This window comes from Gallus gallus, chromosome 2 (genome assembly GCF_016699485.2).
Source record: "Gallus gallus isolate bGalGal1 chromosome 2, bGalGal1.mat.broiler.GRCg7b, whole genome shotgun sequence".
NCBI classification, from domain to species: Eukaryota; Metazoa; Chordata; class Aves; order Galliformes; family Phasianidae; genus Gallus; species Gallus gallus.
In genome coordinates, this window is record NC_052533.1 from 9,990,016 (window position 1) to 10,014,022 (window position 24,007).

Below are 24,007 nucleotides of genomic sequence, written 5' to 3' on the forward strand. Positions count from 1 at the left end.
GAAAGACATACTAGATGTCTCTATCCCTAAAAGACACATTGCTTCTTTTTTGTGGAATGAAAGTAGAGCTTCCTTTGTGAATGTTCTATATGACCTTCCAATGTATGCAGTCTACTTGCCTTATTTTGTTGATGCATGTAAAATCTCTGGTCGTTATAGAAATAATGCTCACTTTATGTTAATACTTCAAATTACCTTAAAGTGATGCACTCAAATGTGAAAGCATGGTGATAGCATGATGCAAATGCAGCATGTTTCTGCTAAGATCATTCCACAGTCAAGTCCACTCCTCAGAGTGGACCTATAACATTTTACAAATTAACTAGCATTAGCTTATACCTCAAAGTGGATTAAAGAACACATTTTGCATGGACAATTCCAGACCAAACTATTAAAGTTAGGCATTATTAGTGCTAACTAAGAACAAAGGCATTACATAAGGGATATTTAGGAGAACCTTAGAACAAACTTTGCTTCCAGCCATGCTAAACTTAAGAGGACATGACAAAAAAGGCTTGGAATAAATAGATAAATATATTTTGCTATATTTATAGTTTCAAATGTATGCATCCTCAGAAAAAATGCATATTCATCAGCATCAGCGTAAGCTTCCCAGCTGTGGCTCACCTACACCACTGAGCCCCCTCCCCTCACTGCCCCCAAGCATATCTTCAATCTGAAACAGCCCTACTTGACTGCTAACACCTTCAAAAGCACTAACAGTGGAATCTGGACCAATGCTGCATCTGAGAAGCTTTTTTGCTGTGGTCAGTTTTGGTTATGAATTGGCTCTGTGACGAGAATTCCCAAACTCATTGTGCTCAAAGGCGACCCTTGGCAGAGATGACAGTGGTGACAGAAGCTTGAGGATACAAATGCAGATACAGACACAGGAGAAGGCGTTTCCCTAAATGCTCTGAAATTGCATACACAGAGCTGGTGGCATTATAACACAGCTTTGGTTGCAGGGACAGGTGGAAAATCAGCAGTTGCTGCCAGTGATTCTTTGTCAGTAGCCAACATCAGCATGCTTAGAGAGGCTGCAAAGATTATTCCATGTAAGGCTGGCAGAGCTGTTCTCTTGCAAAATTTTCTTCTCCTTTCCCAGGCAGCCCTCCTGCATTTGCTGAAGCTGCAGGCACATCTTGAGATTTGCCATCACAAAAAAGAAGGAACTATATACAACTCACCACACAACACTATCGTTGTAGCTGTACATTCAGGGCTAGTTAACCACGAAAATACACTCAAAACTTAGGCTCGGTCATGATTCATTCTGGCAAGCTTTAAAATGCAATATAGAGAAGAAATTTGGTTCCTTACCTTTCTTGTAAGTGGCACTTCAATAGGGACAGGGACAACTTCCGCAAGCAGGCAGCCATAAAATGCTACCATGAAAGCAGCAGGATCATTGTTAGGGAATACAAGTGTTACCTGAAACAAAGAGACATGTGTTAAAGAGTTCCTGAATTCAATGTTTATTATGGGCTTCAACTGACAATGGTTGGAGTTTCCATGCTTCCTTTTGGAGAGGTGATTACAGAAACATTTCAGTAATAATCATTCAAAGACCTAATGAAGGATGAATGAGGAAACAGAAGGAATTTCTTCTGATACACTTTCCTTTTGTGAATGTTTTCACTTAGGTCATAGCTAAATATTTTAGTGATGCATTGTTTCCTACATTGACAATATCTTTCATCTGATTCTCAATTTACTGATTGCTTTGCAGATATTAAATAACCAAGCAAATGGAATAATTTTACATTCTAATTTAGTATTTCCTTTAAGTTACTGAAAACAGTTCTGATTACCCAGACCTACTATATCATTATGTCAATCAGTAACAATTACGTTTTGTCTCCCGAGGCTTTGCCTCACACAATAATCTTATTTTAGGACTGGACTGTTTCCAAGCATAGAAGTTTCTGTGTCATTAGTGAACACAACCAAATGATGTCTAGAGAAGTGAATGTCACATCCAGAGCTGGCAACATATCATAAAGCTGGTAAAAGGGCTGGAAGGTATGTCCTATGAGGAGAGGTTGATGACACTTGGTTTGTCTAGTTTGGAGAAAAGGATGCACAGAGGTAACCTTGTGGCTCTCTACAAACTCCTGAGGAGGAGATCTGCAGAAGGAGGTGCTGGTCTCTGCTCATCATGACTGATGGCAGGATATATGTGAATGCACATAGCTGTGCCAGGGGATGGTCAGAATGGACATCAGGAAAAAATTCTTTACTGTGAAGTTGCTCAGACACTGGAACAGGCTTCCTAGTGAGGTAGTTGATGCCCCATGCCTGTCAGTGTTCAACAGGCATTCAGACAATGCTCTCAGTAATACTGCTTTCACTTTTGGCCTTGAAGAGGTCACACAGTTGGACTCGATGTTTGTATGTTCCTTCCAAATGAACTGCCCTACCCTACCCTATCTTACCTATCCTAGATAAAATATATTTAATATCCTAGATAAAATATATTTATATATAGAAAATCACCTGCATGCCCACTTGGTGCCCATCTTCCCTAAATGTGCAGAACTGGGCAGCTAACTTCTATGGATACTATAATCTCTTTCGATCCTTCAGGTACAGAATGGATGGGGATATGTGAGCACACGGCCTAGCTAAGGATTTAGTAGCCTACAGAGTCCACACTTCTCCTTGCCATCAATTATTCATTAATGACCTCAGGGACTGGAACCTGAAGCAGCATGCAAGAGGCACTGCACATAATTTCTATCTTAATTCCTTTGTGTTTGCACACGAGATCAGAATGAATTATCACAGAACCTTAAAATTTGCTGAAACTGTTAATAAGTCTTCAGTTTTAACTGATTTGACATCTGTAGGAATTGCATGTTTCAATATCTCGGAGCAAAAACACTATGTTTTTATATACTGTCCAAGATTCAGTTACTATAGTTTAGAAGTGTTTTCTGTATTCTCTTATGGCATCAAAACAGTTGCCTTCCATAAATTAAACTGATTCCTTCAAACTAGAAGGAATCAAACTACAGCCAAGTGGGTGAAAAATATCTCTGTTTTTAAGCTGAAGATTGTAACTTCAGAAACTTCAGAGAAAACACACTGCTATCGTGTCTGTATGCTAGGACATGAACAATACAACTGCTTGAGATGGCTTTGCAGTTAATGCATATGTTCTCTGAACACAAACCATAAACATCCACAAGGGAAATGGAAGGAAAGGGTTTTCGCTGGGTACGCTGCGGGGATAGCAGAGTTTGCTGAGCCCAGAGAACATCTGAAAGATGTTGACTGATCCCAAAAGGTACATTGAGGATTGTTGGTTTTGTTTTGCTCTTTGTTTACATACAGTGAATCTGTGGCTGAGAATCTTTTCAAAGGAGCTGACAGAGGTGAAAAACTCTCACTGAAGTCTAGTGGGAATAAGGCACTAACTTCCTCTTCAAAAGACATTAATCGCTAACAGAGCTGTACCAAATAAATAAATAGTGTGTGTAACAGCCAGAAGGGATAAGGCTGAAGGAGAACAAAATACACAGCACATTGTCGAGAATCTGGTTATCTGGCAGATATTTTAGAGAGCAAGCTTAATTTCCAGGCAGCTGTCTGAGGTGACACAAGGTTGAATCTCTGAAGTTTCTGTAGAAGGCAAATGCAGTTCTTCATGTACTATAATTATATCAGAATTAGAGAATCAAATACAGGCTCATACACTTACTCTTTTGGCTCTGACAAAGAAACTAAGGAGTGATGTAATAGCAGCCATGAAACATAGAGATTGTGTTGATAGAAGATGCTTTTCAAGGGGAAAAGGCCTTTCTGAGTTTTATATCATATTAACATAAAGGAGCAATTACCCTCTGATTTAGAAAAGATACAGATATGTACCTGTATTTCATTTGGTATTTCAAAAGTACCTCTAGCTGCTGTCACACAAAATACACTATTTAGAATAAAAAGTCACCTTCAAAGAGGTCAGAAAGCTTTTATGTTATTACAACAGGGGGATAACAGCCACAACAATAGCCTAAAACACCAGCAGTACCGTAACACCTCATCTTCAACATAAAGTCGTTTCAAATGATTGTGTTTCTGTTACACAGAGATGTTAGGCAAGATGTTTTTACCACACAAAGCATATGCTTTCAGCGCTCAGCTATAAACATTTGCTTCACCATAATCTAGGTAGACTTATTTTAGAAGAACTGCAATTTGTTCATTATGTGTCCCGCGCTAGCTGAACTTCCAGCTTTCAGAATGAATTATCTACAAACCCCTTCTTAATGCTAGGAGATGTCAGTGGCTGCTGCACTAAGTTAATACAAAGACGGGCAGTTGGTAGACAATACAGAGAGAGATAGACTTGTCACTGCCTGTTTCTGAAGCTGATTCCTTTCACAGCCTTCTGGGAGGATTCTCGTAATGCCTCCACTTGAACAACTTGTTTCTTTTGCTGTTGCTTGGACACGTGCTTGTAAATCAAGTAAAAGAGATTCTTCAGAGATTCTTGCTGGCTGAACGCTGTCATAGGAAGAACTTAGATCAAGGATCTAGAGATCCTTTAGTTAAATGCTTTATGACTTATTTGCAAAAGAAACAAAAGGAGGACTGCCAGGTTTCACTTTTAAATTAATCCTTTTTTTTTTACTTCTGGGAAGTATTACTGCACGCTTTCATTTTTGAAGCCGTAAGAAAAATATAATGTAAATCGACACATTTCTCACATACAGTACAAGGGAACCAAGTGAACCAGCAATCTGAGAACTGCTATCACACTTTGGAAGAAGAATCCTTAATTTCACATTCAAAACTCAAATTACAAAGTCATTACTAAAATGTGCATTTCTGACAGCTTTGTTCTGGAATCTCTATTCCACAGCTTAAAGCCAACACAGGATGAGACTGGTGGAAATTTGGATACACACTCTGGCAGAGAAAAGGGGTAGCATGAAGGTAGCAGACTAGCTCTGTAACCCTTGCTTGCCCTCTGTGCATGTAATCCATTCACCTAGATTCAGCCTCGAGCAGCATCTGAATCAGTCAGGAACAAGAAATGGAAATATTCTCCACATTACCAGTCAGTGTAATTTATTTATTTAACCAGCTGCCAAAACGTTCTTCCTTTGTTTGTCTTTGTCCTCCACGATGTTTCTCTTGTTTCTACCACCTCAACAACTACGAAGTCATTAGTAAGTAAGTTTTACCCACACGACACCTCCAGGCTCTATATGCAAACTTCTGCTAAACTGACAGCTGCTCTATGTCCAAAAATCACTTTCCATGGGAACGTTTACTGCTGATGTTGCCACAACTTCAACTTACTATTCAGCGAATACTAGCTCAAATTATTTAATATACAATTCAAAACATCTGTCTGAATGATCAGCCCTTTCCCGAGTGAAAGGCAAACTGCCCTCAACCCCCAGCATTAATTCCCTCTGGGCACCCCAAATACCTCAATCTCTCTCTGTTGACATGGCATCTGAACTATTAGCAATTATGAATCACTGAGATACTCACCCTGTCTCCAGGTCGTACCATTGGTTCTTGTTTTGTGCCTAATTTATGTAGTATATTGTAAGCAACCTTCATACTTCTGGTCCAAAGTTTGCCTATTAACATAAAAAGCGTAAAATTAATTGTAACATTCTGCATGTGTTTTGCAAAGAATATCTGAGCAATAAAAAAATGGTAGGAGAATTTGTATGAATTTTCCAACTAAGTGTGATACCACTGCTGCAACTAATGGACATATTTAAATATGTACTGGATGCTTTCTTGAACTTCAAGACAAAAAGAAAAAAAAAAAGAATAGTTGTCCTCAAGGTAAAAGTAGTTATCTTAATATGCAGCAATTGGATCTGGACTCCCAAAGTCAGCTGCTAGAAGTGGTTGGAATACCACAAAGTTGAGACAGACTATAAGCAAGCTGGACAAGCTGCATTTCAGCCCTGCATGATGCAGGGGCCTTGCCTCCATGAGTACGACTCAGGAATCAGGATGGTACTTCCCCATCTTCAGCCCACCAAGGGTAAAAAGAAAGGAGTCCCGAGAAGAAGAAACAAGAAAAACACCAAATCCAACAAACAGAAAACACCCCACAAACTGAAGGGGCACACTGAAGCAGCAGGGACCCTCTGATCCTTAGCACACCTGTATGCCATGTTTCACTTTTAATTATGGTCCTTCTTCAGTCTAACTTGGCTTTTTCCTTTCCTAGAAGTTCCTTCCCTCACTTTCATTTCACTTGCTCCAAGGCATCTCTTCATTTTCATTTTCTCCTTCACTTCATCTCTCCATCCCTGCACTTGGCTTATCCGCGTGAAGACCTCACCCCAGTATTCTCTAAAGAAAAAATGACCTTATCAAGATGTCATTGGCCCCGTTGTGCCTTTCATTAATCCTTCAAGTGACCAGCATATCCCAGCTATGCAGGCTCTTTCAGAGAGCCTTTGTTTACAGACCTCGTTACTTCCATTTGAACAACACCTAGCGTAGCAGACCTTGTTCTTGGCTGGCCCTCAGCTCTGTCCTGAAGCAGTATTCAGCCTGACAGTAACGAATCTTTAATTCATGCCCAACAATAACTTAAACGAGAATAGGTTCTGACAACAGATTACCTATGGGCTTCAGCAGTTCAGGCTCCCAAACAAGCAGTAATTGTCATTTATAACTAAGTCAAGCAGTTGTTATAAGTTCCTCCACATTCTGGATACAAAATGCAATACTACTATGCTATTTAAAGTGTCAATCTGATATAAAAGTACTGTACAATGAGAAGGCCAGATTTTCTTTTTGAACTCTTAAGGAAAATTGGAAGGGTCACTGCTGCTTGTTATTGAAAAAGCCCTAAATGCGATTACTTCTTGTGAAAATGGCAGTATTTTATCAGCAAATTAAGCTTTGCCAACTGCTCCAGTATTTGGATGCTGAACTGCCTCAGTGTTCAAAACAAACACAAGTCAATTCTGTTCTACTGAAAACAGCATCAATACAGGAGTAGCTCTGCAGAATTAACCCTCATAACAGTATAGTATAAATACCTGCATTTATTGGAAGACAAGTCTTTAAAAGCATCCCTGTTGAAACAGTCAACACTTAGAAATGATAAGGAAGTAGAATAAAAGCAAAGCGTCTTAGAAAAGCAAACATTCCTTCTCTTAAAGGTTTTCAGCATTAAAGTTTCAGTGGTGATAATCTTAAAAGAACAATTAGTAGTGATACACAAACATGAAGAATGGAAATCAAGAGTCTGGCACAAGTCCTGAATTTGAAGAACCATCTTTACATAAAACACTTTCGAGCTTAAAAATGAACATTGAGATTTTAATACCTCATCTGAGAGACATAAGGGGGTGCTGTGAAAATTCTGCTGGAGACTAAATTTGTTACAAGTCTTAAATTTGCATTTGTGACATATTCACACTCATATTTCTTATATCAAAATTGCCACCTTATGATATTTTCTTTGAGATTTGAACTCTAAAGAGCTATTCCTATTAAAGCATTTATATGCATTCTCTCAGAAGTACATGGGTGCACAGTACATCTGGACCAAGGAGGGCAGTTGGCACTGAGCTGTGCTGGATCTGGAACACAGGCTCTCATTTGCATCCCTCAGCACTTCCACAGCTCCAGCCCAGCATGCCTCTGCAGTCGCCTGCACCCCAGTGCCAGCAGTAGAGGATCCCACCGCGTACAGGGCGGCCATCTTGTGTGCTGATCCCAGAGCAAACCTCACACAGAGCTTGGCCCAGATTGCACTCAACAGGAAGCTCGCCATTTGTCTTCCAGCTTCATTCCTGAAAAAAAGGGCTGCAAAGCGAGCAGCGATGCATGAGCTGGAGCCAGGAATGCATGAGTCACCAGGGCCAGGCCTGCGCTGCTGGATGGGGTGCTGCCAGAGGCACACTGAGCTGTGTTTGCTTTGCCACCTTGGCTGTTCGGCCTGCCAGTTCACTGAGAAACACAAAGGGCTCCATGACCGCAGGACAAAAGCCCTCAGGAACTGAGGATGTTATAAAGAAGGAAATCTTTGAAGTGCTTCCTTCCTCCCTTCTGCCTAGGTTGCAATTCAGACTAATTCTTCTTTTATAAACTTGAGAGATTAGACACTGCTGGGAAAAAGCTGATTGCTAAAATCTCTCCCACAAATCCCAGTGAGGAGACTTTGCCTTGACCTCAACACGGTGTGCATCTGCCCCAGGGTGGAGGGCAGCCCCGGAGAGGGAGCAGCTGTGCTCGATCCAGGGCTCTCACCTCGTGATGGGCTGATCCTTGTACAGGGGAAACCCACCGTGAAGGCACATGGCTGCAAAGGAAATCTCGCCACTGGGGGTTGCTGAGGATATGGCCCTTTGTCATCAGTTCAGCAGGTCTTCCTCAGATAAACATGCTGCCATCCATCTTCTACTAAGTTGGATTCAAGACGGGAGGGCAGAGGTAGGAGAATCAAGGAGCAGTTTCAGGCAGCAGGGGATGAACCAGCCCACATCTCAGCTCATAACAGCCACACTGCTGTAGCAAACAATAATTCTTCACTTTCCTGTAGAGATGGAAAGCAAGATCCAGGCAGGTACATCCACCTCCAGCACCACTGCTGCTTCCAGAGTCTGTAGGCCTCCTTGTATTCACTGCCCAACCTGGTCCAGTCAAAGTGCTCTCCCATCTGCCTTACCAGGACATTGGATGCTTGCAGTATTTGTTTCACCTGGCTCTGACATCCAGCAGTCAAAGAATCATAGAATTGTTTGAGTGGAAGGAGACTTTGAAGGTCATGTGGTCCAACTTCCCTGCAAGAACAGGGACACCTACAGCTCCAACAGGTACACTGGAGTCCAGTCCAGCCTGACCCTAAATGTCTCCCAGGACAGGGCATCCACCATCTCTCTGGACACCCTGTTTCAGTGCTTTACTAGCATTACTGTAAACAACTTTTTCCTTACATCCAGTCTAAATCTCCACCCTTTTAGCTTGAAACCATTTCCCATTGTCCTATTGCAACAGATCCTGCTAAAGAATCTGTCCCTTCAGTCTAATTTGAACAGCTGCTTTCTTTAGTTTGAAAACAAAGGTTTGATCAGCCATTTAGAGAGGTAAGTCACTAGCCAGAGCTCTGAGTGCCCAGTGGCACTACCAGGGTACCTCCAGAGGGGGCCAGGCTCCTGCACATCCTGTGCTGTGTCTGCCAGTCACATGCAGGTGACCTGGGTAACAGCCTACAATAATGACCTGTGTTTTTCAGTTTTCAGGTCCACAACAATCTCCCAAACAAACCAAACTGTTAAGTTTCCAACGAATTTCCTCAATTAATTTGTGAAAACAAGCCAAGCTTGATGAAATTCAGCAAACACACACCTGGCTACTACTACAAATTATAATCTTGCCTCTCAACAAGCTGTTTATTTTGGCGTTGGCTTCTGAAATCTATCATAACTCTACAAGACACTAAGAAATCAAGCTTTTCCCTGACTTATTTCTAACCACCTAAGCATTTACTGAAATAAATCTTCTAATGATGAACACATCTTCCTTAGCCATTCCTGTCACCTGTCCCAAATATTGCTGCCACACCTGCAAGCCCTAGCAGCATGTTCATGCAGTGATGCCAAGTCACCTTTAATGCTCTTCCCTCACTTGCAAACCAAGCCCAGCATTCCCAGCGCCCAGCAAGTATCAGCAAGCACGCAGTGTGGCAGCGATGACTCTGAAGCTGAGCCATGTCCTGCAGACATCGTGCATACAGGTAGCAAGAGTGGATGAAAAACATCACCTCACCTCCTGGCAGATGCGACAAACATTGTTAACATCTGCATGGGGCAAATTTCTTTCTTTCTTTTTCTTTTTTTGTGTGTGTGCTGCGGGAATTATGATTTGCTTGTGTCGCAGCAACTCTATAGCAATAACCACTTATTTTAAATGTCACTTGTAATCAATCTTGTTCTATAACAGCCTACTCAGAGGGCAGTGTCTCTTACCTACAAAAATTTGCAGGCTAGAGTGAATTAATAGCTAGTCTCATCTGGTTAAGCAACACGTTATGAGGGCAAAGGAAACCACCAGGTCTTAAACGAAAAGGGAGCAGTCAATAAAAGATGTATACTTTCTATGTGATACTATAGTAAATCCCTTTCCCTTCACAGATCTGTAGAAGGACTACACAGTTGTGTTCAATGTAAAGAAGGTTATAAGAGAAAAACTGCAGAGGGAGAAAAATTGAAGACAAAACAAACCACAGTCAACTCCCTTACTGAATTCTGTATGCTTTTAAGAACCACACAGCATTAACTCAGCAAAACCAAACCCATGGTTGCTTACCAATCTCCGTGCACAGCAATTGCGAGACTGCCAAAACTTAACTGAAAATAATGTTGTAAAACGTTCATTCTTTCAAGAACACAATATGACATTCCTTACATCAAAAAGAAAAAATGGAGACATTAAATCTGGTATAAATGCAGTCTTCCTAAAGCAATGAAGGTAAAGGGGCACTTTTTTCCATGCTGCAAAATAATAGTCACAGATCTACTGCTCTACCAACACTTTCTTCATAAACTAATTAGATCCATCCTAAGCAGCATGGGAAACAGTAATCTTTTGGGGAAAATATCCAAACAAAATAACAAAACCATTTATTGCAGAGAATAAAAGCCTCCAGGCACACTCAGAATAGAGGTAATATTGCTTTTACAGAGCTTGATATTCCACTAAAAATCACAATTTTGTAATACAGATTTTTTTTTGAAGTTATTTTCTATATTAAAGAACAGAAGTGTTAAAGCATTAAACAATCGTATTGTCGATTGATAAGGACCTGTCTCTCATTACTCCCACCTCTGGAAGCAATGAGTCATTTCAGAGATAAGGACAATTGGGTTGTGTAGTTTCTTGGCTAGGAGCAGAGTTCCCTTCCTCCTCCTGGCAATTGTGGAATTCCTGACCTAGAGGTCCCGGCCACAAGGGGACACAGGTGGCTGGGGTTGCACACCAGCTGCAGCACAGCTCACGGATGGCTATTTTTGGTCTCTTGTTGACTTTCAACCATTTCAAGATACCCCCACTAGAAGATGTAACACCATTGCAAAGACTGCATGACTTCGGCATCAAAACATTTTAAAGAAAGTGTTAGATTAAGGCAATGAGGTTTTCTGAATCAGATATGGTTAACTGGTACTTGCTTTGTTGCCTTTAATAATGGTTACAATAAAAGAACTCAAAACTTGCTTATTCCCCAATTGCTTTTGGCTTTTTACTTTTTCCCCAGGCATTCTGATCCTTCTCAGAATAATCATTCTACAGTCAGAAAAGTAGCTGTTATAGCATAAGTAGTATATAGGATTTAATGGTCCTTTTTTCATGTCTCTCTTCTACGAAATCATTGTGTTTCATTTTTAATACCAACAATAACAAAATCAGCTGCTTGACTGCTCTGATTAACTTTGTCTGAGCAAGAAATTGCCCTCCTTCTCCTCAAACCATGTATTAGGTTTCTAGTCAGAGTTCAGATACGCATAAAGCCTTATAAAGACATATTTCCCTCCCTTATCTCAGACATTTCAGTTTATACATATTCAGTGATTTGATTTACAAAGGGATTGAGAATAACTTAACTAAGATGTTCTCTGCTTAACCAAGTTCCCAGAGGAACAAAATATTTGAGAAATAAGTAATATTCATAGCCATTCATTCACTAGAAAGAGTCTAAGAGCTCTGAGTACACTGAGTAACAATTACAATTGGGACACTGCAAATAATTTCAAGAATTTAAGCAAATCAAAAATTAAAAAATTTGCTTTTAAATATCAAGTCTGGAAGAAGTGCAACCATTAATTTCTTCTATCTGCAATCCAAACATGCTATAGAAGACATAAGTTGGGAAAATATGGTGAAAAAGTCACAGGAGATATAAGGAACTGCAAATTAGATGAATTCCTACAGAGGAACAGGAAGGCAGAGATTATTTTAGGCTAGAGCTGGAAGAATAATTCTTTAAACTCGTTGTGTCTGTGAAAAATGACCTGCAATGTTCAGACACTGTGAATGACTGCACAAGACCAAAGAAACACCTAGGTCACTTACGATACTGGAGGTACAGCCCAAGTGACAGGCAGGAGAGCAACATCACCTATGTTGATTAAGAAGGGAGGAGTTGAAAATGCTTGGTGTGAAGGGAATAAATACTCTTGCTCAGTCATAATGTGATTTAGCTGACAGCTACAAATCTGTCACAGAGACATCCCTGGAACTCAGATTGGAGAGAAGGAAAGAGGTCTGGAATAAGCAGGTAAACCTGGGATTCCTCCACAAGAAGCAGGAAAAGATGCTTTATATAAAAGGAGTAGGGAACAAAAGATATCATACAGAATCTTTCTGCTCAGGAAGTTGAAGGATGAATAAGAGCTTCCATGCAGACATGACAGAGAATATGAGAAGAGATTGAAGCAGTAGCAGTAAAGAGTAACGGTAATGAAGAAGAGGATGAACATGTCAAGAGCAAGCCTCTCAAAGCCTGTAATTACTCTTCAAAATCTTGAATATTTATCAAAATTGTGAATATGTGAAAAACCCTGTAATGTTGTTTCCATTAATTGGCAAAGAACACAAAAGAAATGGTGAGATACAAACTCAGAGACTACTGGAAGGTCTCCGTGTTGGTATTTTAAACTTCTAGTCATCTGATACAAAGAAATGCATGCAAAGTCATATCAATACTACACAGTAGGGTTCTGGGTAGACTCCTCTTTCAAACGTTTATTACCACAGGGCCAGTGGTAGAATGCACAGGGATAAAAAATTATGCCTGTGAGTTCTTTACTGAGATCAAGACTTAATTTCTTTTCATGTTCAACTTTTTAAAATGCCACAATTGCTAGAAAATAGTACAGAACCAAAAGATGGCATTGTTACAGCAAAATCATTCATAAATAAAATGAAATTTCTGTAATAATAATTATCTTACAAAGGCAGTTGTAAATTAAGAAAATTAGTAAAGAAAATCATGTGTTATGCCAAAAGGAAAGAAAAAGAATGTCAGCTTGAAATCCAGCTAGCAGATAATTTACACCATCTTCTATAAACTGTGATTTGTCATTTCTTTTATCTATTAAAAAAAAAAAAGAAAAAGACTTTTTTTTTTTTTTAACCTTGGGAAAATATTAAAAGGCAACAAAAAATAAGTACAGCTAAATGACAGCAATGAAAAAAAGCTTTAGTCTATTTTTTTCTGAGGATTTAGACAACTTAGAAGAGGTGTTCAGGAAGAAATAGCTTAGGAAAGGGAAAGAAGCTAGGAGGTTTCACTAGCCCTTTGGAGGAGCTCTTCAGGTAGATCTGTTCAGCTTACTGCCCTTCAGCAGAAGTAGGACATATGCTCTGACTCTGGACAGAATCCCATATTCAGAAATGGTCTGACTCTCACTAACATCTTCATTTCCAGTCCTGTCAAACTTATTTAGGGCATTCAGTAGATGATATGAATAGCTCTTCTGCAAACATATAATTGGAAACTTAGAAGTTCTTTTCTATTTCCAAGTAAATGCCCTTAAGGAAAAAAACCATTGATCAGTGGTGAATCGTGTGCCCCCTAATTGAAGTAACTTCTTAACTTTGAGGTACCTGAGGGAAAATGTTTCATGCATGACCTTCAGTTCCTAAAGTTCTGGTATGCTTTAAAAGCCTCTAACTGTATTTGCAATCCCAAACTTCTTTTCAGCCAAGGACCATCACTCAATCTAAATCCTGAATGGGAAGGCGCATTCAGCACTGAGCAATACCTCTATGTCACAGTATGTAGAAATATTCTCTGCATGGAATATTTATTATTAATATATTCTCTAGGTCCCTGAGAAGACAGAAATAACAAAAAGCAAAATCATTTTTATATCCATACCAGTAACATACAGACATGTTCCAACTTGCTCTCAGAGTTTCATGGTTATTCATAATAATCCCTTTGAATATCTCCCGAAGTATCTTTACCTTCTCCAAATTAGGAGCTATGTGACAAAGATAACCTTACGATTATTTCCATTTGGTCTTTCTTGGTACAACAGATTGTCATGAAGAACACACTGAAATACACCAATATACCAAAGATCACACTGGAATAGGTCTTGGCAAATCTATTTCAAGGGAGTATGTTTGCTAGCTGTACAACCATGTACCAGGAGGAATAATTCATATCACACTTACTGCAATATCTGTAGAACACAGAAAAAAAAAATAATCCTATTTTAACTTCTTTAGGAAGCTGGTAAATTTTTTATACCAGGTTCTGCTTTTTCAGAAGAAAACTTGAAAATATCCAAGGGCAATGGATTTAGACCTTAACCTTCAGGAAAATCTGCCCTAGTACACATTTCTATTTAAAAGGTGGTTTTAATTTCCAGTCTATGACTCTATGGATGTATCAGCTCCTCTCTGTATAATAATTCATAATATAACATCTCAGAAACTTGGACACCAATGGCTTAAGAACTTTTTTTACCTTACTCAGATATGGAAAAGATGCATAATTTGAGTGCTTTCTCCACTATATGTTTGTATATTTACTACACATACAGACACTATGTACTATACGTAAAAGCACAAGGAATTCAAAGAATGCTCACCGTACGTGAGAATATACAGTGGTTTTCCATTGGTATCCATAGTGGTTAGGCAAGGAGCTTTCGGTGAGATGGTCCCCCATCGCTGCAAAGCTGCTTCCAGAGAAGGTGGCCAATTTGTAACCACACCTAATTGTTCCCCACGCATAGCCAACATCTGAGCTCCTTCTGGCTTTGGCTGGTTTGGATCTGGCTGTTGAACTTATGATTATGAAAAGATATACAGTTACCATGTAAATTCTATACCTTGTGTACACCTGTGTAACCAAGAGAATAAGTTACCTTTGCAAAATTTCCTGAAAATAATGAGGTTAGAAGGTCTTGAGAAGTAACAGAGAAATAAAACAGAATAACATTTAACTTCAATAGAGATCAAGCAACTGATACACCTTAGGAATGCACAGGCTTTCTTTACACTAGCTCTACAAGCAGGGAAAGAAACTGCTGAGACAGCATGCATACATTCATCAACCCTTCTTCATTCCTAAAGAGAGATGGAGAATATTTTTTCCTGTCAAAAACTCAATAATAAGATGTACTGTAGAACTACTGAAAAATTGTACTCCAGTAAGTCATCAGTAACACATCAATTTAAGTCAGACTTTGTTAGAACATTCTTATAACCTGCTACAAAGACTATTTAAATCACCATATCCTGACAAATCTTAATTCTCAAAGCATTGGCCTCCTTCAAAACAAATTTTCATTTATTGACTTTATCCTTGTTTCTATCTTACAGTTAGCTCATTTTTTTGACGCTCCTTTGTTACACAAAGGATGTGTAAAACATTTTACATGCTGCTGCACTGACAGGATTTCTCATACTGATGTTCAAAAGAAACGACCATAATACACAGCCGAACACTCTCAGAGCAAAGATTTCCCCTGCTTTCTTCTGCAGTCACATGGCAAGCAGAACCATGAAGAAACAACACAGACTTTTGATTCTACTGCACTATATCCAAGCTCACTACAAGCAGATTCAACTGAATATCAACACTTTTTGGTACTTGCCAGTACAGGGAGGGCTTACTTAGCTTTCTAGGAAGTCAATGTGCGAGACAAACATTTTACAGAGTTTTAATAAGAGATCCCCAAACCTTTTGAAAAACAGTCATTTTACCTTCTAACAATTCCTCAAAGTCATCTACAAAGAACTCTCGTAATGGTGGTCGTTTGGGCCGTTTTAGTGTATTGACCAGCTGCTGAATCTTTGCTGACACTCTGCTGCTCACTGGTACTCCTGCAGGACAGGGATCAATGGAGACATCAGTAGACTGCTACGCTGAACACCACCAGACGTTAAGTGGGGTAAGAAAAGGGCTAGGACTGCAAGGCCACAACTACAGTTTCATGCCATCTCGTGACTGCAACTCAAGTTAAGTATTCAACAGTAAGACATTAAGATCATTTCAGCATAAAGGAACAATGAGGCCTAGTGTAAATAAAAACAATACAATAACGCCAGAGTGAGCTTGCAAAGTTAGAAGGGAAAAGCACACAGACTGGGAGAGAGAAGCACGGTGAAAAAAAACTCCGTACAGTGAATGTTGGTAACTTCAGAGAACTCTTCTAGGAGGTAAGAAGATGGGCATTGGCTCTTCCCTTGATTACTGGTTACACCAACATTGACTGACAAGAGTACTTCAGCAGAGAGCAGCTCTGCAAGGAGTGTGGGTCATAGGCTTTGCCCCATCATTATTCTTGGCTGCTCTTTACACTGTAGTAGACATCTGTCCAGTATCCATCTTCAACATGACCGACATCTTTGTATTACTTCAACATGACCCCGTAATCCCCAAAAGTCCCTAAAGCCAATTTCATCAGCCAGCAATCTCCAAGGGCTGCACGCTTGTCAATACATCACTTTGAAAAATACAATTATGAACAGCAGCATGGGGCAATGGGCACTTTTATTACATAATCCCACCAATCATCTCCCCCCTTCCCCTTCCCCTCCCTTGGTAGAGTGCAAAACCTCTGTAACATTCATGTCACCTGACCCTGAACTAATAGCTTTCTGTCACTGCATTGCAGAAATTTCAACTTCCCACCCTTCTGTGAGGCTGGCTATCACTTTTCTACCAAGTGGTTTTTATAGCTGAAGCTGCTATGTTTAGATGTAATACACTTGGTCAACAATTCCAAACTTTGCTGAGATATGGTTTAATATACTTTAGAAAAGAGGAGCAGTAAATAAGAAAGGGTTTACAAATAACTGTTTTTCAAAAAAAAATACACTCAGAAAGTGAAACTTCAAATACAGCAGTTTTTAAGACGTAGCCATCCTATTATGTCATATTCTTGGCCCTTTAAAAAACAGCCCAGCTGTAGCCACACATCATGATAAGAGCAGAAAAGCAGATCTGGAGAGATCTGCTGCTTTCATTTGCCAAGTAATTTCTACAGGGAATCGGCCCTGCTGATTAGGAAATATTTCTCTATGTCAGCTTCATGTATATCACTTTATTTTAGGACTCCAAAGATGCTGTAACTTTTTATGTGTCTTTATGTCACAATTGTCCAGAAGAAACAAAGAGCAGACACATACACTAACTTTGAAGATTACAGTAATCAAAAAGAAAGCTATTTCAATTTATGACATACCATCACCGGTTTCCATAAGTTCAGCATTTCCATACTTTGGTGCCACTCGTGCCGTTGATCCTTGTGGCCTTTCTACTTGTATTGAGTGTTCTGAAGTGTAAGTGGTAACATCTGGAGGGGCAGAATGATTTTCTGTGAAAAACAAGTTAAAAGGTTTAACCATGTACCTCTAGTCTTGAAGGGCAGAAAAACAAAAGGGAGAGGAAAGAGCATTTGATATTTTTGATTTTCAGCATTCAAACAGGCACTGAAGTTAATGCACAAAATGAATGTATTCAACTATAAAGTACACCATAATTTTAATATATCAAGTTTCCTTTGATTAAAACAAGGGCCATATATCTGCAAGCATGCAAGCAATAAGCTAAAAAAAAATGACTTAATTAGGCTGTTGGTTCTACACCGACATTTAATTTTATACAAGTTAAATTTTGTGAACAGCTTCCAATAGAAAAAGACCCAGAAAAATACTCTCCTCATAGATTATTGCATTAGTTTTTCAAAATAAAAACAATGTGGCCTGTTGTCAGTCACTTGCAAGTGCCAATGCTTACTGCTTTTATAAGCCTATGCATTTTGAATATGTCAATTTTGTTTAAGAAAGGAAATCACTGGCTTGTTAAGGAAAAAAAAAAGAAGAAAAAACAACACAACCACAGCAGGGTTGGAATCCAAGGGAAAGAAATAAAGTGGAAAGAAACATGAACTTTGCATTCTGCATGGACACTTGCCTGTCTACTATTTTTAGACAGAGCTATTTCAATTCTTCCTAACAACAAAGGCTTGCCTTCCAGAAGGCAAACACAATTTGATCTGACTCATTCCAGCACTCCTGAACAATTCCACAGAGCTAATCTTTTTCTTTCATAGCCTGATAGCTCAGCATGCAATCACAGTTTGTTTTTGCATGTTTTCAGGTCTCAGTGTCTACTACCTACGTATTGTGTACTATTTTTACCCTTTGTCTAATATTTTTTTCCATGTTTTTATCAGCATTGGGTAGATGGAGACAAATACCATGAGCAAACAACTTCTCTTTATTGACATAAATGATCCGCAGCAGCCCGAGATACAAAACAAGATAAGTCTTCATATTGCTGCCAACAAAGTGAAATGTTCTCCATTTTAAAATAGGGAATGAGTCTTTAAGATACAAAATTCTGGAAAAAAATACAATCTTGTGCAAATACTGCATTCAAAATGCATTTTTTAGTAACTATCTTCTATAAACATTATGATGCCATAAATCTACTGTAACACCACCTTCCATAACAAATAAGTTTTATCTGAAATGTAACTATCAAGCATTTCCACGGGTCTTGAACTTTGGGTCATTGTAATTCTTGCGCATTCAATCACAAATTCATGCACCATCAGCAGAGAAAAACAGTCTTCGTGGCTATAAATACAGTATACAGATGCTATATTAATGTCTATTTTGCATATGTCAAATTTGGATGCAGAATTTGACAGACAATCATTGTGAAAAATTAAAACGATACGATTTCAAATTTGACAATCATCATGAAAAATTAAAATGATATTAACGTCTATAGTTGTTATGTAACATTTATATTCATGAATATCACAGGCACTGCTGTAAGTGGCTGAAGAAAATATGAGATGTTTTACTGTGCCACTCAAAAATATTTTGCACCCCACACATGCCCATCTGAGCCCTTTGATTCTGATCACATCCACTCTTAGCATTTTACTGAAAGAACGACTTTATTTTGTGTTGTAAGTGACCAACTAAAGCATAATAGCTTGGAACAAGAAGCTTATACTGGTAATTATTTGAATAATGTCTTCACTTCAGATGTCTTGTCATTTATCAAGTGTTTCAGACTCAGCACAATTTTTGTCCTTTCTTGCTAAGTGGCAGCGTTTTATAGATCGCTATTGAATTACCCAATAAATAAGTCAATTAAAAAATGCTGATGTTTATCTTTTTATCTTCTACTTATAATGCAGTTTTGCCATGCAAAATGGAGAGAGGAACATGACTAAGAAAAGAATTGTACTTAGTCAGCTATTAGAAACATGAGAAACTATTTTTTATTAGCTATAATTGTTTACATCTTTCCTGCAAAACATTTCCATCTTTGAGAGTTTACAAGGAATATTGGATTTGAGTTAAAGTATCTCCTTCCAGGTTTTAACGTTGATAAGGTTTCTTTAATGCATAGGAGAGAAGACACGCGACCTACAGCAACACAGAGCAGAGATGCTTTCCCTTCAGATCTATACAAATGAAATCAAATATTTCTGTGTAACAACAAGTGGCACTGGCAGGGTGAAATAAAATGAGAAAGAAGAGTCCCGTTCTTTTGTAAAAAGGCTTACTTTTGAAGAAGCACCACTGGCACTTTCAGTTCTATTCCCTACATGGTCACCACTGGCGGGCCAAAGAATGGGGTTTTAGCACAGCCTGTACATCTGCTATCTACATTTCTATTAAGAAGAATCCTTATCTTACAGAAGAGGAACAATAAGGCTTGTTTTGCCCTCTTTCTGTGTAGGATCTGCTAAACAGATGTCTTATCATGGCAATATCTACAGCTGTAGGCTTCATCCATTAGAGTTACAAATCTTCAGTCAGTTCCCCTCTGAGAGTCAGGCTCGGAGCAATGAAAATCAGAGACAAAATTTGGCTTGAATGGCTTCTAAAGAAAATGTTAATTATTACTTTATGTGAAATGTATTCTTCTTGTGTAGAACAGTCAATGCGGGCTTAGATTATGGACACAATCTGGATAAAAATGCTTGGTCTTATGTCAGGTAACTAGAAGTAATGTTTGAGGTTTAGTTAAGAATAATCATCCTGATATTTCCGTTGATGAAAAAGAAGAAATCGTGACAGCTGCATGACTTCAAAGAATTCTCTCCATCAAGCACACACATTCTTGTGTCTCCTCTCCCAATCTACTCCAATATTCTTGCAGTAGAAGATCACAGACTTAACAGCTGTTTTCAGTTAAGACTCTTCATTTCTGCCACTGGAGTCATGCAATCTAACCCATTTCAAGAAAATGAGAAAGAAGCAATAATTCAGAGCACAGTCATGTAGGGAAAGGGTGTATGTTGACAGAGTCCCATGATCAAGGAGAAGCGGAGAGGTAGAGGAATACGTTCCACTGGAACTTTGGAAGCACAGAAAGCACTATGTATTTGGAGTCTCCAGGAATTCAAAGAACACTCCTACAATGCTGTACTTGTACTGTCATACTGTACCATACATCAGCTGACTTTTGCCTGTATTAATAACATCCAGGTGACAGAGGCTATTATAAACTAGTCTTTTGTATCATAAGTTAATACTCCTCCTCAGATTACATAAGGATTTTAAGGTTTTCAAAGATCTATCTTTCATGCCTTATGGCACATGTTTTTACATTGGTTTTAACAGAAACTTATATAGCCTTTAATTTGAATTGAGGTCTTTGATTTTCAAACAGAAACGTATAAAGAAAACATTAAGAGTGCCTAAAAAGATCAAAAGTTTTAAGTGTGATATTCAACACTTCAATCTATATACATTTATAATCACAAGTAAGCACTGTGTGATTATCACTACACGAACTTTCTGAGTTCTGGGATGTGTTTTCTGACCTTGATTTTTATTAGGTTCAAAAAATTCAAGAAAAGGAAATTTTACAGACCTGATAAACACATAAAGCACTGACTCAAAGACATAATGAGGAGCAAATATTTTTTACAGCAAACACTCTAAGTTCAAGAGTTACCCAACACAATTTTGAAATCTATGCCAAACTAGAGATTCTCCCTTTAATCTAGTACAGACACTTGAGTATCTTAAAAGTGAGGTTAAATACTTAAAGGGAATCCATCCTATACTGGACCTTTGGCCACAACAGAGCAGCAGAAGATAAAAAATTAACAAACAATAATATAGAACACATATTATAGCTTATGCAAATTATCTAAATGATCCATAAAGATGAACTTTGATTACACCATAGTCAGAGCTTTGCATCAAACCTCTTCTCAGGACTGCATCACAGCCCTTGCACTAGAAAAAGCTTCTTTTCATTCTGCAATGCGTTCCAGAGGACAAAGCCTAATGGATATCAGAATGGAGGGCTTTCCTTGGTTATCACTGAAGGGCTTTCCTACTGTCCCTTAAATTTGTACTTATCAAAATTAGCATGTTCTGAGCATGTCTATATGTCTTTACACATTTACAGACATTTTTTCTTGTGTAGGCTGATCTGTCTCTGGAGAACAACTCCCTGGACTAAAAAGACATCAAGCCATGGGAATATACCTCAGTTATCATCTGTGCAGCTTCTGTTCCTTCTTCCAATGATCTTAGCAACAAAGATTGATGGCAACCTTAAGATCACAGTCTGAAGCTGTTAGCAAATATCAGTTATATTTTGTATCCAAATGACCTTTACATTCATTCATCACAGCTACTGTCCTACTGGCGACGCCATTTAAGGTATCGTATCGTCAGAAGTATACATACACTGAGGTAAGTTCATCTCTTTTCTTCAATTGAGAGATGTTTCCAGTCAACAAAAAAAGAAAAAGAAAGTAAAAGTAGTATTTTGCCTCTTCACAAAATACCGACAGCTTAATTTAGCTCTAAAAATGCTGTATTATTTACCGCAAACTCAGTGATTATGAGAGAAGACTTACTGTGCTAGATTTAAAATTACTGAAATGTCACACTATAAAGAAGCTATATTTAAAGACATATTAAGACCTGGTGTGTGAGTAATGTAACCTTTTAAGAGTTTGGATAAATGTAATTCTGTACACTATAATTTCCTCTAGCATTTTAAGATGAAGTCAGAGAAAATAACCAAATGCAATGATTAATGTGTCCAGGAGTGCATGTATTTCTGTAACAAGGTTCTAAGCTATTCATTTAACATGAATTTAAGAATACAATACAATTTCTTCCTCTGTCTGCAATTCAGCAATTCCACATCATGGTGAGAGGATTACTCATCTGAAAATACAGGTGTTACATCAAGCTATACTGACAGCAAAAAAAAAAGGGGGGGGTAGGGGGGGAATATGGACTACTGTTCCAGCATATAAAATCAGGAACATTTTGGGTGTTTTCGTGTATGTCATTAAATACACTTAAAAAGGAACGATCAGCTGAGGAACATTCAAATGGAAAAATGCATTTAGTATGTGCAACAGAATGGTACCCAGGTTGCTTGATCTATTCCAATACAGAGTTCACCAGCTTTTTAGTGAGAGAGCCCAATAAACAGCCACAGCAAGAATGCACCCAAAGCAGATGCTTCACACGATTAACAGCAGTTACTGGAGAATGAAAGTAGAACAAGCCTTGCTTTCCATGTGGTTAATCTAATACCACCTTGTTCAAATGAAGACTAATGGCAATAGCTCAGTATCCAGAAACAGTTAATGTCTGTGAACTTCAGGCCCATAATGGAAAGAAAGTCTTAACTTCATAGGATCTTCCCAAAGGATATAAACAAGCTATCAGTAATAATACCAGTTCCCTTTTCTAAAGGTATATAATAGTCATTCTCAAGGGTTATAATAGTTAGATATTCCAGCCCAAGTATTCTAGATTCCATCAACAACTTCTAGTCTTAACAGAGAATTACCAAAAATCACTCAAGCTGTGTAATTGAACTATTGAAGATGTAGGAGAATCTTGTGTGCAAGCAATCCCTAATGCTTCATGCGTTAATCTTCCTTACTTTAATGCTAACTAACAAAATTCACGTGAATGCACATTTAAGTTATTTGGGAGCCAATAACTAAACCACGCCAGTCACAGCAGAGATTTACCCCTAAATCTTAATTGTTTTCTTTTCAAAATTAAGAACATAGGAATAGATCTCCATACTGCAGATGCAAGTTGAAAAAAAAAAAAAAAAAACGAAGGGAAGGGAAGGGAAGGGAAGGGAAGGGAAGGGAAGGGAAGGGAAAAAGAAATAGAAGATAAAAAGGGAGGGGAGGGGAGGGGAGGGGAGGGGAGGGGAGGGGAGGGAAGGGGAGGGGAGGGAAGGGAAGGGAAGGGAAGGGAAGGGAAGGGAAGGGAAGGGAAGGGAAGGGAAGGGAAGGGAAGGGAAGGGAAGGGAAGGGAAGGGAAGGGAAGGGAAGGGAAGGGAAGGGAAGGGAAGGGAAGGGAAGGGAAGGGAAGGGAAGGGAAGGGAAGGGAAGGGAAGGGAAGGGAAGGGAAGGGAAGGGAAGGGAAGGGAAGGGAAGGGAAGGGAAGGGAAGGGAAGGGAAGGGAAGGGAAGGGAAGGGAAGGGAAGGGAAGGGAAGGGAAGGGAAGGGAAGGGAAGGGAAGGGAAGGGAAGGGAAGGGAAGGGAAGGGAAGGGAAAGGAAGGGAAGGGAAGGGAAGGGAAGGGAAGGAGAAAAAGGGTAAGAAAGACTTTTGTAAGGCTTCAAATGGCAGCATCAGCTGTCTGTGAGGGACAAAATTCACATTAAACTGAAGGTACTGAAAACATTGGTATACTAACCTATATGTGTTTGAGCCATAACATCAGCTAGTCTGTGTGCAGCTCCACTGCCTCCACTTTGTGTTGAGGAGGAGGAAGTGGTTGACGTGGTAGAGCCATGGATTGCTTGACTGATCCAATGTTCCATGTTGATACTCCCCTGACTCGAGGTAGGAGTTCCCTGGGAGTCACCCTGCACAGAGCCTTCATCTTCTGATCCAGAAGAAGTATCTAATAATTAAAAATAGCCTGTTACTTACCGTGCTTTTATTAGTTTGAACTAGAAATAAGGCACATTTGTGTCACAAATTCAAAGAAAACTGCCATTAAGAAAAACTTGT

General features: G+C 39.0%; 1 protein-coding gene across 7 annotated transcripts in view; it reads right to left on the reverse strand.

The window, feature by feature from the left end:
• DIP2C (disco interacting protein 2 homolog C) overlaps positions 1-24,007 on the reverse strand; it is a 288,455-nt gene that overhangs the window by 80,935 nt on the left and 183,513 nt on the right. For all 7 annotated transcript variants that reach the window (XM_015282142.4, XM_046937850.1, XM_046937849.1 and 4 more), the window contains 6 exons: positions 23,688-23,897; positions 17,202-17,333; positions 15,718-15,837; positions 14,598-14,795; positions 5,509-5,600; positions 1,324-1,434 (listed from right to left, as the gene is read on the reverse strand). In XM_015282142.4, coding sequence (XP_015137628.1) covers positions 1,324-1,434; positions 5,509-5,600; positions 14,598-14,795; positions 15,718-15,837; positions 17,202-17,333; positions 23,688-23,897 — 863 coding nt within the window. The remainder of the gene's footprint in view (positions 1-1,323; positions 1,435-5,508; positions 5,601-14,597; positions 14,796-15,717; positions 15,838-17,201; positions 17,334-23,687; positions 23,898-24,007) is intronic.